Genomic DNA, 14,348 nt, shown 5'->3' with positions numbered 1-14,348 from the left:
GGAGAGTGTTGCGCCAACGCTCTGCACAGAGTATGGTCGCAATGGATGGATGGATGGGGTGGGGGGAGGTAAGAAGGAGGGGAGAGAGAGGAGGGGTTGGGGAGCAAGGAATGGTTGGAGAGTGAGGAGTGGTTGGGGAGTGAGGTTGGTGGGGAGGGGAGTGAGGAGGGGTTGCGGAAGGGTGAAAGAGGAGGGTTGTGGGAGGGGGGATCAAGGAGGGGAGGGGAGCGAGGAGGGGAGGGAGAGTAAGGAGGGGTGGGTGAAGAGGAGGAGTGGTGGAGGGGAAGGCAGTGTGAGGGGAGGGTCCGTCCGGACATAACTACCATCCGACATAACCTCCGTCCGGACATAACTACCGTCTGGATACATCCAAAGATAACCACCATCTGAATATGTCCAGATATAACCACCATGCGGTTACGTCCAGAGATAACCACCGTCTGGTTATGTCCGAAGATAAACACCGTCCGGTTACGTGCGGAGATAACCACCGTCCGGTTACGTGCGGAGATAACCACCATCATCCGGTTACGTCCAGAGATAACCAACGTCATGCGGTTACGTCCGGAGATAACCACAGTCATGTAGTTACATCCGGAGATAACCACCATCCCGTTATGTCCGGAGATCACCACCTTCCGGTTACGTGCGGGGATAACCACCGTCCGGTTACTTGCGGAGATAACCACCGTCCGGTTACGTGCTGAGATAACCACCGTCCGGTTACGTGCTGAGATAACCACTGTCCGGTTACGTGCGGAGATAACCACCATCCGGTTATGTGCAGAGATAACCACCATCCGGTTACTTGCTGAGATAACCACCCTCTGGTTATGTCCGGAGATAACCACCGTTGTCCAGTTACGTCCGGAGATAACCGTCTGGTTATGTCTGGCGATAACCACCATCATCCAGTTACATGCGGAGATAACCACCATCATCCAGAGATGACCACCGTGGCCGGTTACATCCGGAGATAACCACCGTGGCTGGTTACATCCGGAGATAACCACCATCCGGTTATGTCAGGAGATAACCACCGTCCGGTTACGTCCAGAGATAACCACCGTCCGGTTACGTGCTGAGATAACCACTGTCCGGTTACGTGTGGAGATAACCACCATCCGGTTATGTGCAGAGATAACCACCATCCGGTTACGTGCTGAGATAACCACCCTCTGGTTATGTCCGGAGATAACCACCGTTGTCCAGTTACGTCAGGAGATAACCGTCTGGTTATGTCTGGCGATAACCACCATCCTCCGGTTACATGCGGAGATAACCACCATCATCCGGAGATAACCACCGTGGCTGGTTACATCCGGAGATAACCACCATCCAGTTATGTCAGGAGATAACCACCGTCCGGTTACGTCCGGAGATAACCACCGTCCGGTTACGTCCGGAGATAACCGTCCGTATATGTGTGGAGATAACCACCATCCGGATACATGCGGAGATAACTACCATTTGGGCATAACCACTTTCCAGATACTTCAAGGGAAGGCAGCATGAGGGGGGGGCAAGGTAAGGCAGTGTGAGGGGATGGTCCATCCACAAATAGCCGCCATCCAGACATGTATGGAGATAACGACCATCAGTACATAACCACTGTCCAGATACATGCGGAGATAACCACCATTCGGATATGTGCGGAGATAACCACCATCTGAATGTGTGGAGATAACCACCATGCAGATACATACGTTCAGAGACAGAGAGAGGGAGGGAGGATGGGGGGAGTGGGAGAGGGGGGGGAGAGAGGGGGGAGTGAGAGAGGGGGAAGTGAGAGGGGGAGTGAGAGAAGGTGGGAGTGAGAGAGGGGGAGTGAGAGAGGGGGAAGTGAGAGAGGGGGAGAGAGAGAGGGGGAGTGAGAGAGGGGGAAGTGAGAGAGGGGGTGAGAGAGAGAGAGAGAGAGAGAGAGAGAGAGAGAGAGAGAGAGAGAGAGAGAGAGAGAGAGAGAGAGAGAGAGAGAGAGAGAGAGAGAGAGAGAGAGAGAGAGAGAGAGAGAGAGAGAGAGAGAGAGATGGGGGGGGGGAGAGGGGAGGTGAGGCGAGGGAAGGGGAAGAGAGGGAGAGGAGAGGGGGGGAGGGATTATGACAGTTTATAGCTGGGTCGGAATTCGACAGGCTAAACAGCTTCGAGTGAGTGTGTGTACCTCTCAGCTATCCTGCCGTGATGTTAACGAAACCTTTCATTGTTTTTTTTATTTGTAAAGAACTCTGCCGAAGTGACCGCAAAACAACGCGGGGCCATCGCAGGAGAGTGGCTTCTGAACATCGTTCAAGTCAATCGATTTACAGTATTCAGTGACAATGTGAATATTGTGGAGCGTCAGCCAAGTAGCTGAAGCATTCCAACGAAACGGTTGATAACAGCTCACTTGGCATGCGATCAGCAATCACCAAACCATCATTTTATACACACCTCCCAGAGACGCTCGAAATATGAAATACGTCCAAATTGGACACATGCACACTTTTTTTTTTTTTTAGCAGTTGGAACTGTTGCTAAGTTCAATTCTGGAGCTTGTATTTTGTAATTCAGCTTTCTGTTCTTGTGCATGGCAGCTTGGTTGTCAGGTAGCTATCATTTCTTGGAACGCGGCTGTGCCACTGATGCTGTGCCCTTCCAACAGCACACTGGTACTCATTTCACTGAACTCGGAAGGATGACAGGCTGACTCGACCCCACCACTCGATTAACAGGTGTTAATTCAGCAGCTCACAGGGCTCAAACTCAATGACCCTATAATCCCAATCCAGTGACCTGAACCACTAAGCCAACACCAGGCTTGTAATTCAGCTTAATTTAAGAGATGCTTGAGGTTATGGCATGTGCAGCAATGAAATAAAGCCATGAACGTTGGTGTCTCCGGGCGTTTATAAACGTTGCAATGTACCCAGCGATTTGTACGTATGATGATCAGGTATTCGAAATTATGAGGGATGAAAGTGAAAAAAAAAGACTATTGTTAAATTGTTTCTGCCTTTTCCAAGTCAAGGCATGGTTGAGCAGGCTAAAAAAAATGGTAGGCTTCAGACCCCAGCGAAGTTCCCCAGGATACACCTAAAGAGCGAGGTGGCCAAGGATGCGCCTGATAAAGGATATAGTTAAAAAAGGCTGTTAATTATCTTCAAAAGGGGTGTTTTAATTAACCCAAACACTCAATTTTCATTCATGCACTTCCTTTGAGTTCCTTTTGTATGCATGCAAAATTTCAGGTTTCATGGTTTGGAGCTATGGCATGCACACATGAACACACACACACACACACACACACACACACACACACACACACACACACACACACACACACACACACACACACACACACACACACACACACACACACACTTATTAGTATAGATTATGAAGGCAATTTCTGTTCTTCAGTCTTCAATAAATAATTCAAGTTAAATAAAGTTTTAAAGGCGAATAAATAAATAAATTCCAGGTTTTACCATCATTTTCCCCCAGTGTCTTTTACACCGCACTATCTAACATGTAACATCAGGTCATTGTGCCTATTGTTTGTCCTTTATAACGTTATTAAAAACTGTAAGTTTCTTGTTTGTAATTATTTTTAAATTTGTTTGACTGTCGGACAGGCAGACAGAGTCAGACAAATTATCTCACTCCTCTCTGCGCATGTGCGGTCGGGACGAATCCTGAGCCAAAGTATTGTAAAACGACAAGCTTGTCTTTCTATTCATGTTCAAAATATAACATTCAATTTAAATAAGTTGTTCCTCGATCATAAACTGATGATCACAAACTAATCAGACAAATGGACAGAAGGACATGAAACAATTGCATAATCCCGCTTTTCACTTCACATGCGCGGGGGAAATATGTTGATGCCTGAGAAAATATTGTTGCGGGCCGGGGGTCTGTGGCGAGAACGACCACGAAAGGGGGTGTAGACTTTCTATAGGCACTGTAGTTGCTACATAGAGGATACAGCATCGACCAATTCGATTGATCCCAGGCATGCTGTACTCAGTTCTGGGGAGTGGTTGATAGGGACCGGACTTTTTTTTTTTTTTACATCAGAAAGGAGGCGGTTACAAGGAAATATGAGAAAGATATGTTGAAGATGATGAAGCATGTAGAAGGAGTATTAGTGCAGAAGAGTTTTTATGTAGAATTGACAGTGATAGGACCAGGGGCCACAGTTTGAGAGTAAAGAAGATGAGAGTTGGGATGACATTGAGGCAGGGGTGTTTCACTCAGAGAATAGTTAATGTATAGAATGGACTCCTTGGAAAAGTGGTGGCAGCAGAGACAGTGGATATATTTAAAGTAGAATTAGATTGGTACCTTGAAGCAGTGGAGGTAGAGGGTATATTAGTGTTGGTAGGATTGTGCAGGCTTGAGGGGCCGAGCGGCCTCCTCCAGTATTTAAGTTCCTTGTGAACTTTTCCTTGGAATAAAAACATTATATTTTGAAAACCAACGCCATAAGCATCTCCAGCTGTCTTCCTCAGATATAATTCGAAATTTTAATATAATCTTCCCAGCTGCAATTCAGAAGCCTCGATATATTATCATGAGTTCCCTTTCAGGGAACTTCGATTAAGGAGGAGGGCCAACAGGTCCAACAAAGCATGTTCTATTCTTATTCCGACTAATGGTTGTTTGGCTATGTTATATCCTTTTTAAATGCTAAATGTCAAGCAAGGAAGTAGCATGTACCATTTAAAAAAAAAAAAGTATTTGGTGTGACTCAGCCAGGATTAACACTGCTGACTTGTCAGATTCAGAGCAGATGTTCTCACCATTGCACCACTGAGGTTGGTAAATGAGTGTTGGCATTAACCCTGTTCATGCCAACACTCATTTCGAAGAATTGTAAGAATGAATATAAACTGTGATGGAAAGAAAAAAAAAATTAAGGTGGATGTGTGGCAGGCGCCTCCTGTTGGTCATGATCCCTGCAGCAGATGGTGGTGTGGCATGGGTTCAGTGTCACCATTTCAGTTCAGAGGTCCTATTTTGACATATGATAAAAGAGGATGGCAGGTGGGATGAAGCATGGTCCTCCGATCTTTCTTTATGATAAAAACACAACTTTGAGAGCCAATGCTATCAGCACCTTCAATTGTCTTCACCAGATAAAATCGTTTGTTTTAGTGGAAGTAAAAACTGTTTATATAATTTTCTCAACTGGCAGTGATGGTTCATATGTATAATACTGTGCAACATTCTTATTTCCTTTTAGCTATTAAGATTATTGTTTACGTTCTTTAAGCCGAGTCTTAAGCATGGTGTTGGTTTAGCGGTTGGGGTGGCTGGCTTGGGATCTTAGGGTTCTGAGTTTGAGCCAATGTCATTCGTTGAATAAACACTAGGTGGGGTTGAATCAGCCTGACATCCTTCTGAGGTCAGCAAAATGAGTACCAGTGTTCTGGTAATAGGGGCACAGTATCAGTGACACAGCTATTCCCTCAGCCAATGATAATACCTACAGCCTTGTTCTGAATACGAATGAGGGGGAGGATCGTGTTGGCTTAAATGTTAAGGTGACTGGCTTAAGATCTTAGAGTCTTGATTTTGAGCCCCTGTCGTACTGTTAAATAACACCAGGTGGGTTGCCTCAGCCTGTTATCCTTCTGAGGTCGGAAAAATGAGTACCAGCTTCCTGGAAACTGGGGACACTGCATCAGTTGCTCCCAGAAATGATGCAACCAGCAGCCACAGCCTGAACACGAAATAATAAAAATCAGGTTATTCTAAATCTGCCAGCAAAGTTGTTGAAAGATAATTATTTGTGGCAATACTTTTTTTTGAGAGATACTTGTGTGGGATCTTCAACAAACACAACAGGATGCACAGGGGACACCTGGCTCTCACGTCCATGTCCATTGGACAGCGTGCGCCAAGATGCTGCACCTGGAACTGAGCACGCCAAGACCTGAACCTCCTTGCCATCAAACTACAACAGCCAGCCTTCCAAAGAGGTCTCCAATCCAGTTAGAGATATGCACAATCAATGAGAATTCCAAAATCTGACATGTTCAAGGCAATTCAAGCCAATAAGATTAAAAAAAGTTTCATTTATTTCATCATTCATTTGATACTTGAGCTGTATGTAGTGATCTCATGTGGAAATAAGTGGGCTCACAGTAAGGTCCATTCAATTCGTTGAAACTGAAAATATCACGTACCTCCACATGCATCCCCTAAATTCTGACAATGGTCATAGTAACTTTGACGACACCGTCAGATGTGTATCATTGCACATGCTACATTTAGTGCCAACAAATATGACAGTTGTTGCTTTCAGAAGTTCGTTTAATCACATGGCAAACAAATCTCTTAACTCTAGCCCCATAAACACAAAATGTCGAAGGTGCAAAGAATTGGAAGAATGCAAGTTTCAAAGCATTTTCAGTTGAAAAGTTTAATCTACATACACTACTACAGAATTATGAATTAAAACAATGACTGTCTTTTAAAATCGAAAACATACGATACTCCTCTGAACATCTTACCTCATTGCTTGCCTTTAGTGGAAGACTGTTGCTTTGTCTGACTCCACCAAACAACAACCGTGATCTCTCCACCTCCTGTATTCATCACCCGTCCTTCCTGAACCAATTTCCTTCCCTTCAACTACCACCTCCCTCCACCCCCCCCCCTACCAAGCATGTATATTCACCTTCCTGTCTTTCATTCAGGAATGTAGCTCTTTCGTCTAACAAGCGGAAAGAATGCTTGCCAAGGTAACCTCACTTTGTGATACGAAAATTTTGTTCACAAACACCCAAGGCAAAAAACCACAATTGCTGTATCATTCACTGGCACTGTGTGTTCATTTATACAACACTGGCTTGGATAAAACATTGAACACAGTAGCATAAATATATCAATTTCACTGAGATACTTATTATTTAGGAGTGTTGAGATTCAGTGTGAAAAACTGACAGTTTATATTTGAGGAATAAAGGGTAATATGATATGATATGCCCCATACTCTTGACAGAACGATGGTGCTGCCAAAGCAGTTTCTTGTCACGGGTTTTGTTTGGGAGGGGGGGAGGGGGATGGGGGTTGTCTTTGCCTTCTCAGTGGTAATCAGAGAAGGAATTTGTAATTTTGTTCAGGGTGCCGGCGATGGCTTGCCTGCTTTTTGTGAAGGGCACTGTGGGATCTTTAAGATCCAACAACTAATGCTGGCAGACAGGACCAACAGTTTAAGGTCCATACGAGGAATGGCACAAACATTGATGAATCGTCCTGCCTGTGAAACACCGGGTTAACAGTTAATAGGTGGGTTGGAATTCTAACTCAGAATAGATGGCTTGGAGGTGTCGGCATATATATATATATATATATATATATATATATATATATATATATATATATATATATATATATATATATATATATATATATATATATATATATATATATATATATATTGCGAATTCGTGCCCGTCGGCGTGCGATCGGCCACGTAACTCGAATCGTGGCACGTTGCCCACCGGACGGACAATTCAGTCGTGACCCTCTCGGAACAACGCCGGGAGCTAGTCACGGGTGGGTCTTTCGACCTCACCACAATCGTGCCAATCGGCCACCCGCGTAGGATAGGGTTGTTCGCCAAACTCGACCTACCTAAGTTCCTATGCGGATGGTTAATCGGGCGATCGTACCTCGCCGCAGGTCGACTTCGGACACGAACCTCTTAAGCGGTTCGTTCCGTACTGCAGAGATAACCGAGCGGAGTTATTGTCGACCTCAACGGTTCAGATTAGTTACCGGGAACTTACACCCACTACCAATCTCTTACGCGATGCAGGATGGAGAGTCAACAAAAGGAAGGAGACGAAGCAAAGCGGGAACAATTGAACAAGCACATTTATTTCACACACGCAGACAGCACAGAAGGTACGTATTCAGTCACAGTAATAATAATAAAAGGCACGTATTCAAGCACAGAAAGAAACAGTGAAAGAGAGATACTACCGACTAAGGCCGATACACGGCAACACTTACAGTTTTACTTAACAGACGCCACCACAAGCATTTACACAAAAAGCAAAGGAAAAAGAAAGCCATCCTCATAGGCGAGGAGGCAGACAGGTCTGTAGACGAAATGTCCGTGGATCCTGGAGGATCGGCCAGGTCCATGAGACCGGGGAGGTCTTACCCGCGTCCTCGTGATGCGATGACGGGCAAGCCGCAATGTTCGCGCTGCTGCGCCCCGACTCCGTGCCCTGGCGTGGTCGGCGAGTCCTCTCTGGCGTGCTGCGCGCAAGCGGTCTTGTTGGCACCACGTTTAGGGAGGGGGAGGAATGGGGGCCCCCTCGGCACTATCTCAGTACGAATGGGGGGAGGGGGGGGAAATCGCTGATGCTCAGGGAGAGGGGTATGGCTGGCTGGCCTGGATCCCGCGACGAGTCAAGCGACCCCCACACCGCAACCTCGTCATCTTCCGCCGTCTTCCCTGCAACTCCTCCACAACTTCTCTCCAACTCTTCTCGAACACCTCCCAGCTCAACTCACCCTCTCTATCTGGCGAGTCGCCTTGTGCTCGCATCTTTATAGGACTCAGGAGGAGCTGATATGCAAATATGCGGATCAAAACGCGATTGGAGGCGGGGCCACACCACCCTCTGTTCAGCCATTGGTCGGGCAAAAAGGGGCGTGAACCTCCCTTGATCCGCATATTTGCATAAACGGATTTCACATACACGCGCTTGGAGGCGGGGCCGAGCCACCTCACGCTCGCCCATTGGACGGAGAGGAAGTGGGCGTGAATCATTTTGGATCCGAATTTCTCCCTCGGAAAGGCCGCCATTCACGTTCGCAGCTCGGTGCGTTTGGCACCAATCGCCGAACGGGCCCTCGACAGCCTGATGTTCAGTGTTCACAGGTGGTGCGGTTGTTGGTTGTGAAGGAGAAAGGCGAAGGTGGTGGAGGGTTTTCTGTGGTGGTTTGATGGTCATGGTGTCGTTTGGGAATGGCGGTGAAGCAAGCGATGTTTGCGGGATGGAGTTGTGAAGGTAAGGGTAGTGGCTGTTTGCGTTGTTGGTGGCTTAATGGTTGAAAATAACAATAGAGAAAGAAAAAAATGGCTAACTGAAGGATCGCAGCCCGAATGGATCACATAAATTCCCTCTATACAACGGGTGTGGACTAACTAAACATGGACTTATCGAGATATCTCACCTGAGGACTCTTTATGGTGTAATGCGAACTTCCACAACCGTAACAATATATATATATATATATATACAGTTACGAATCTGGAAAACATGCGCACTCAACATTCAGGTCCCAAAATTAATAATGCCGGTAAGTACGTGTGAGACAGGTCCCTTCCTTTTGTCTAGTGGGAGAGTCGAATATGTGCGTTGTGATGTTTTTTTTCATAGTTAGGTTATTACATCTCACCACCTGCCCAACACGCTCCATCACGTTGGCTGCTCGTACCTTGACTTGCCGAGAGGGGGGCCTCGCGGTCCCAGTCCTCGGCTTCCACGAACGTTCCACACGCAATCGTGGCTTCACCACCATCCACTTTCCTCAAACATGCGTGGAGGGGAGGGCATGGCCGAAACCTCACCCAGGAAGGCTGTTCCCGTAGGATCCTGGCCAATTAGGGACGGACAGCGAGATGATTCTCGCCAAGACCCGGCCCGTGTTGGAGGAGATATATCCCCGAGCACGCTCTGAGAGGGTGTGGAGATCTGGAGTTCCTGAGGGAGTTGGTTGACGGTGGTTGGGCTGGAAGGGGAGTGAACCGGCATGTTCGTGCAGCCTTGGAGGGTCCCGTCCACAACCCTAATCTCCGTCCGGGGGCTCCGATTGCTCCACACGGCTGCCGCCACGAGCCACGAGTCCCACACGTGCGACTGGAACCAGGCCGACGACCTGTGGCAGGTGCCACATTACCAAGTACTCTCTTTCCTCCGACGACCAGGTACAAGCTGAACTCTGACCCCCAGCTCGTCTCACTCATCGGCTGGAGGGTCGAATAAAGAACCTTGGGTTTTCTTTTTATTTGTGTGTGTGTCTGAGTGTGTTGGGCCTGTCTTGTAAGTAGAACTGCATAAGTGTTTTTGCCCATTGTAAATACTTGCATTGAATATTCGCGATAAGTCTCGCCTCTTCTGTCTTCATAATTTATTGTAAATAAATTATTAGAAATGTTCCCAGCTCGTTTCCGTCCTTTTTTATTTAGTCCAGCATGGTCTGGGTCTGAGTTCAGACGGGGTTTCATCCCAGGTAATCGGTACATCGTAGCCAGAACGTCCTAGGCAGGCCCGCTCGACTGCATCCGAGCCGGAGTTGGTAGGTGGAAGTTGATACTCTACCGTAGCTGGGAGAGTGATCTGGTTCGGCCAGACATTCCGATGGCGTGAATCCCCGGTAGCCAAGACTGCGTGGTTACTTAGGTATATTGGATCTCGACAATTAACCCTACGTCACGCGGTGGAGATTTGGCGTTTGACAGTCGATTAATCGACCCGCTGGCTTTGGAGTAATCCGGAGTGACGGCCCAAAATTCCGGGGACACCGGTTGGATACAGCGTAAACTTCCCCACCAGGCAGTTGTTCTCGCCACTGACCCCCGGCCCACTACAATATATATATATATATATATATATATATATATATATATATATATATATATATATATATATATATATATATATATATATATATATATATATATATATATATATCGGGCGAGTGAAAGCACATACACGAAAAGATTACAGTCAGATATATCCTAGTATTCTGTTTAGCAATTACATTAGATTGTATACATGGGATAAATATGCATTGCGAGTGCGAGTTAGTGTAAGTTTCTCTTCTTTTCACCCTCTCTACCTTCTCTAGCCTCCAAATCTCTCAACACATACACTGATCACAATCCCTTTCACATTCATTCGATGCGTCATAACGAGTGAAAGTGTAGGCCTACACATCATCCAAATAAAGGTGTGCATCAGAGAACTTGTTGTATGTTTGGAACTAGATCGCCCATAGGGTGGGGGGTACTATGCTAGTTCCTTTTTTGTATCCAATGTCAAGGCTCGTATACGAGCTAACAAACAGAACGTATAACAAAGGGAACAGGAGACAAGAGGGGTCGGAGAGGGAAGCATAAAATAGTGGGGAACAGAGACAATAAGAGATCCGTGGAAGGGAGAGGGATGGGGTGGGGTACACGGGATAAACAAGATAGACATGACAGGGACTTTCAGGAAGGAAAGCAGGGAATTTGAAGCAGGTGGGTTCAGAGTGGATTAATGGGGGTGGAACAATGATGGTTTTGGATGGGGGAAGATAAGAGATGGTGGTGAACAGCTGTTTTGAAGATGTGGAGGGAAGAGTGGGATTGAAGAGAGTGTGGGAGTTTGTTCCATAGGTGGGAAAAAATGTGGAATGAAAGAGTGAAGGTGAGCAGTGATTCTTGATTTTGGTAGTTTCACCAGAATGGGGTTGCTGGTGGACCTTGAGCACCCTGCGGAAATATGAGGGAGACAGATCACAGACAGAGCAAAGGAGGGGGGGGGGACAGGCCGGAGAGGAGATGGCAGAAGACAGAAAGAACACTGACATGCCTGCGGTGAAAGAGTGAGAGAGCCAATGACTCAGCTTCATCGTGGGAGATACCGATGATCCTCAATGCCTTGGTTTCCACAGCGTGAAGCCGAGAAAGGTGAGGCAGGAGCACCAACCCAGAGGGAAGAGCAGTACTTCATCAGGCTATGGACGAAAGCTTTGTATGTGGTCAGGAGCTCAGGTGAGCCAAGGAAGGACTTTGCATGATGGAGGATGCCCAGTTAATGACTGGCTTTGGAGGCCAGTTTGGAAATATGGCTTTCCCAGGAAACATCCTGGCAGATAGTGAGACCCAGAAGCTTGAAAGAAAGGTCTTCTTCAAGAGGATTATTGAGAAAGTCGATGGGGGGGGGGGTTCCAAAAGGTCCTTTCGGAGAAACATCGTGAGAGTGAGAGATTTGTTAGGATTGAAATACATGTTCCAAGTGTTGGACCAGCTTGTGATTTTATCCAGATCATACTCATAATATAATTATGTATACGTACTCATAATATTATTGAAATATTTCAGCAGGGCGCTCAAGGCATGCCAGCAATCAATCCCCTTCTGGTGAAACTACCAAAATCAAGAATCATTGTTGAGTCCATCTGAAGGACGCCAGTTGAACATTAATCTGACGGACAACACACACATTGATGAACTGCCCCACCTGTGAAACACCGGGATGACAGTTTCTAGCTGGGTGATGATTCAAACTGATTCCGACCCAGCTAGAAACTGGGAGATCCATACGACCTGGGATATCATAGTGGTTGTGGCTTCTCGGTGATAAAGAATACAACCAGAGTATAATGATAGTCTTTTCAAAGTATCTGTTTAGTTATAGTTTACCTTACAGGTGAGTGTGTGTACGTGCATACCTCTCGGGCCTAGGCCATCCTGACATCCATTACCACATCCACATGGTACTAAATAAATAAATAACACTTGTCTTTCTTCACATACATAGTTTTGTCGAAAAAATCTCATGATCTCACTCTTTCTTATGAAGGCCAAATATAAACAAAATACCAGCTGATCGTCCGGATATTTTTTAAAAAGGAAGGAGGAGGCCCTTTTTACTTATTTAATTTTTAGATCCTCGTGGAGGATCTCTAAGTCTTACTCACGTTGTTGGTCTTCATCTTCTTCTTGTGGACTTTTTTGTTTCACAGCCTACAGTTTTCATCGAAACTTCCTGAAACTTGGCGTATATATGTAAAAATTCCCTGCACAGACAGTAACGATCTCGGATTTTGAAAATTCCTCTGAGAAAAAAAAGTTATGACGGCAAAATATCTCCGCTAATGGAAATCGCCAAAAAAATTATCTCCGAAACTAGGCCAGCTTTTTGAATTCTGTTTGCGGGAATCGAACAGGGCATTAGCAGAGATGAATTACCGCACATACGATACATCACTATGACGTCATATCAATTTTTATGACGTCATTCCTATTTTTTGACATTTTTTTGTTTCACAACCCAGAGCTTTCATCGGATCTTCGTGAAACTTGCCATGTATATGCAGAAAGCCCACGCGCAGGCAGTAACCATCTCCGATTTTGGAAATTCTTCCTAGAAAAAAAGTTGACGTCATAATATCGCCGCCAATGGAAATCGCCGATTCCATTATCTCCGAAACTCGGCAAGCTGTTTGAATTTTGTTTGCGGGAATCAAGCCGGGCATTAGCACAGATAATTTATCGCAAACCTGATACATCACAATGACGTCATATTCGTTTTTATGACGTCATCATTTAGAGGATGAGGATCTTAGCTCATTTGAGCTTGTTTAAAAAGGAAGGAGGCCCTTTTTATTTATTTATTACTTATTTATTTATTTTCAAAATGGCCGCCAGCTTTTAGCACCCAATAAGTCATGTACCTAACACACCAGTTTTTTTTTTTTTACCTCCTAACCCCCAAAAATTACATGATTCATGTACCAGACATGTTAGTTTTCTACCCCCAAACAAATATGACGTAGGTCATATACCTGACACGTCACATACACACTCACTGAGCCTATTGAAAACACAATCCACAGTTGTAAACAAATATCTTTTTTTAAAAGTATGGCGGAATAGAAAAAAAACTACACACTTTGTTGGTATTAAAATTATTGGCCATGCCATCTTTCTCTACAGATCTACAGTAAACCTGAAACACGCAGGTTTACACATGTGGGACGTGGACGAACCAACCCTCCCTGGTCCAACTCGGTATAAGTGATAAAAAAACTCAGTATCGGGGAAAATGATCGATTCAATGAGTGGTGTAACTCGTGTAAGAGTCATAGTCAAAGGGATGGATTATTTATGAATTCGTGCAAACCGCTTCAATATGACGTATGTCCTTCCTTTCACCCGTCCGTTAAAAAAAATGAAGAAGAAGAATCTTTCTACCATGAACATGTTTCATTCATTTATAGGTTGTTGTTGTTGTTGTTTAATTTTCCTTGTGTTGTTTAGTTTTTTTTTGTGTTGTTTAGTTTGGGGTTTATTGTTTATCCCGTTGGGGAAGTATTCGTCAGCCCCCTTTTTTTTCTCGTGATGTTTGACAAAATAACAAATTCCATCTAAAAGGAGGCGGCTGGGGACGATCAACTTGTATTTTTTTACATTTCGCCTAAAAGGAGATTTTTAATTGTGATATAAAGTAGGTGAGGGTTAAGATTGTGTTTATCATGGTAAAATGTGTGTATTTCATGGTTAGTATCATGTTTAAAAAAATTAATGTGACGGCGGATTTGCCGATGACGTAATGACCGCCATTTTTGTC

The 14,348-nt window shown here is 45.3% G+C and overlaps 1 protein-coding gene across 2 annotated transcripts in view; it reads right to left on the bottom strand.

The window, feature by feature from the left end:
* Positions 1–6,608, bottom strand: part of LOC147027035 (uncharacterized) — a 97,353-nt gene extending 90,745 nt beyond the window's left edge. The window contains exon 1 of one of the 2 annotated variants that reach the window (XM_085883123.1): positions 6,498–6,608. Coding sequence is in view for 1 of the 2 variants with exons in the window: in XM_085883118.1 (XP_085739244.1) it covers positions 6,498–6,502 (5 nt within the window). In the remaining variant the exon portion in view is untranslated. The remainder of the gene's footprint in view (positions 1–6,497) is intronic. The other variant, XM_085883118.1, reaches the window with a different exon arrangement.
* Between the last annotated feature and the right edge of the window lie 7,740 nt (positions 6,609–14,348).

This window comes from Eptatretus burgeri, chromosome 5 (genome assembly GCF_056783735.1).
Source record: "Eptatretus burgeri isolate ZD-2024b chromosome 5, Ebu_testis_v1, whole genome shotgun sequence".
NCBI classification, from domain to species: domain Eukaryota; kingdom Metazoa; phylum Chordata; class Myxini; order Myxiniformes; family Myxinidae; genus Eptatretus; species Eptatretus burgeri.
The sequence above is the reverse complement of the archived record's forward strand: the minus strand, read 5'-3'. Positions and strand labels throughout refer to the sequence as shown.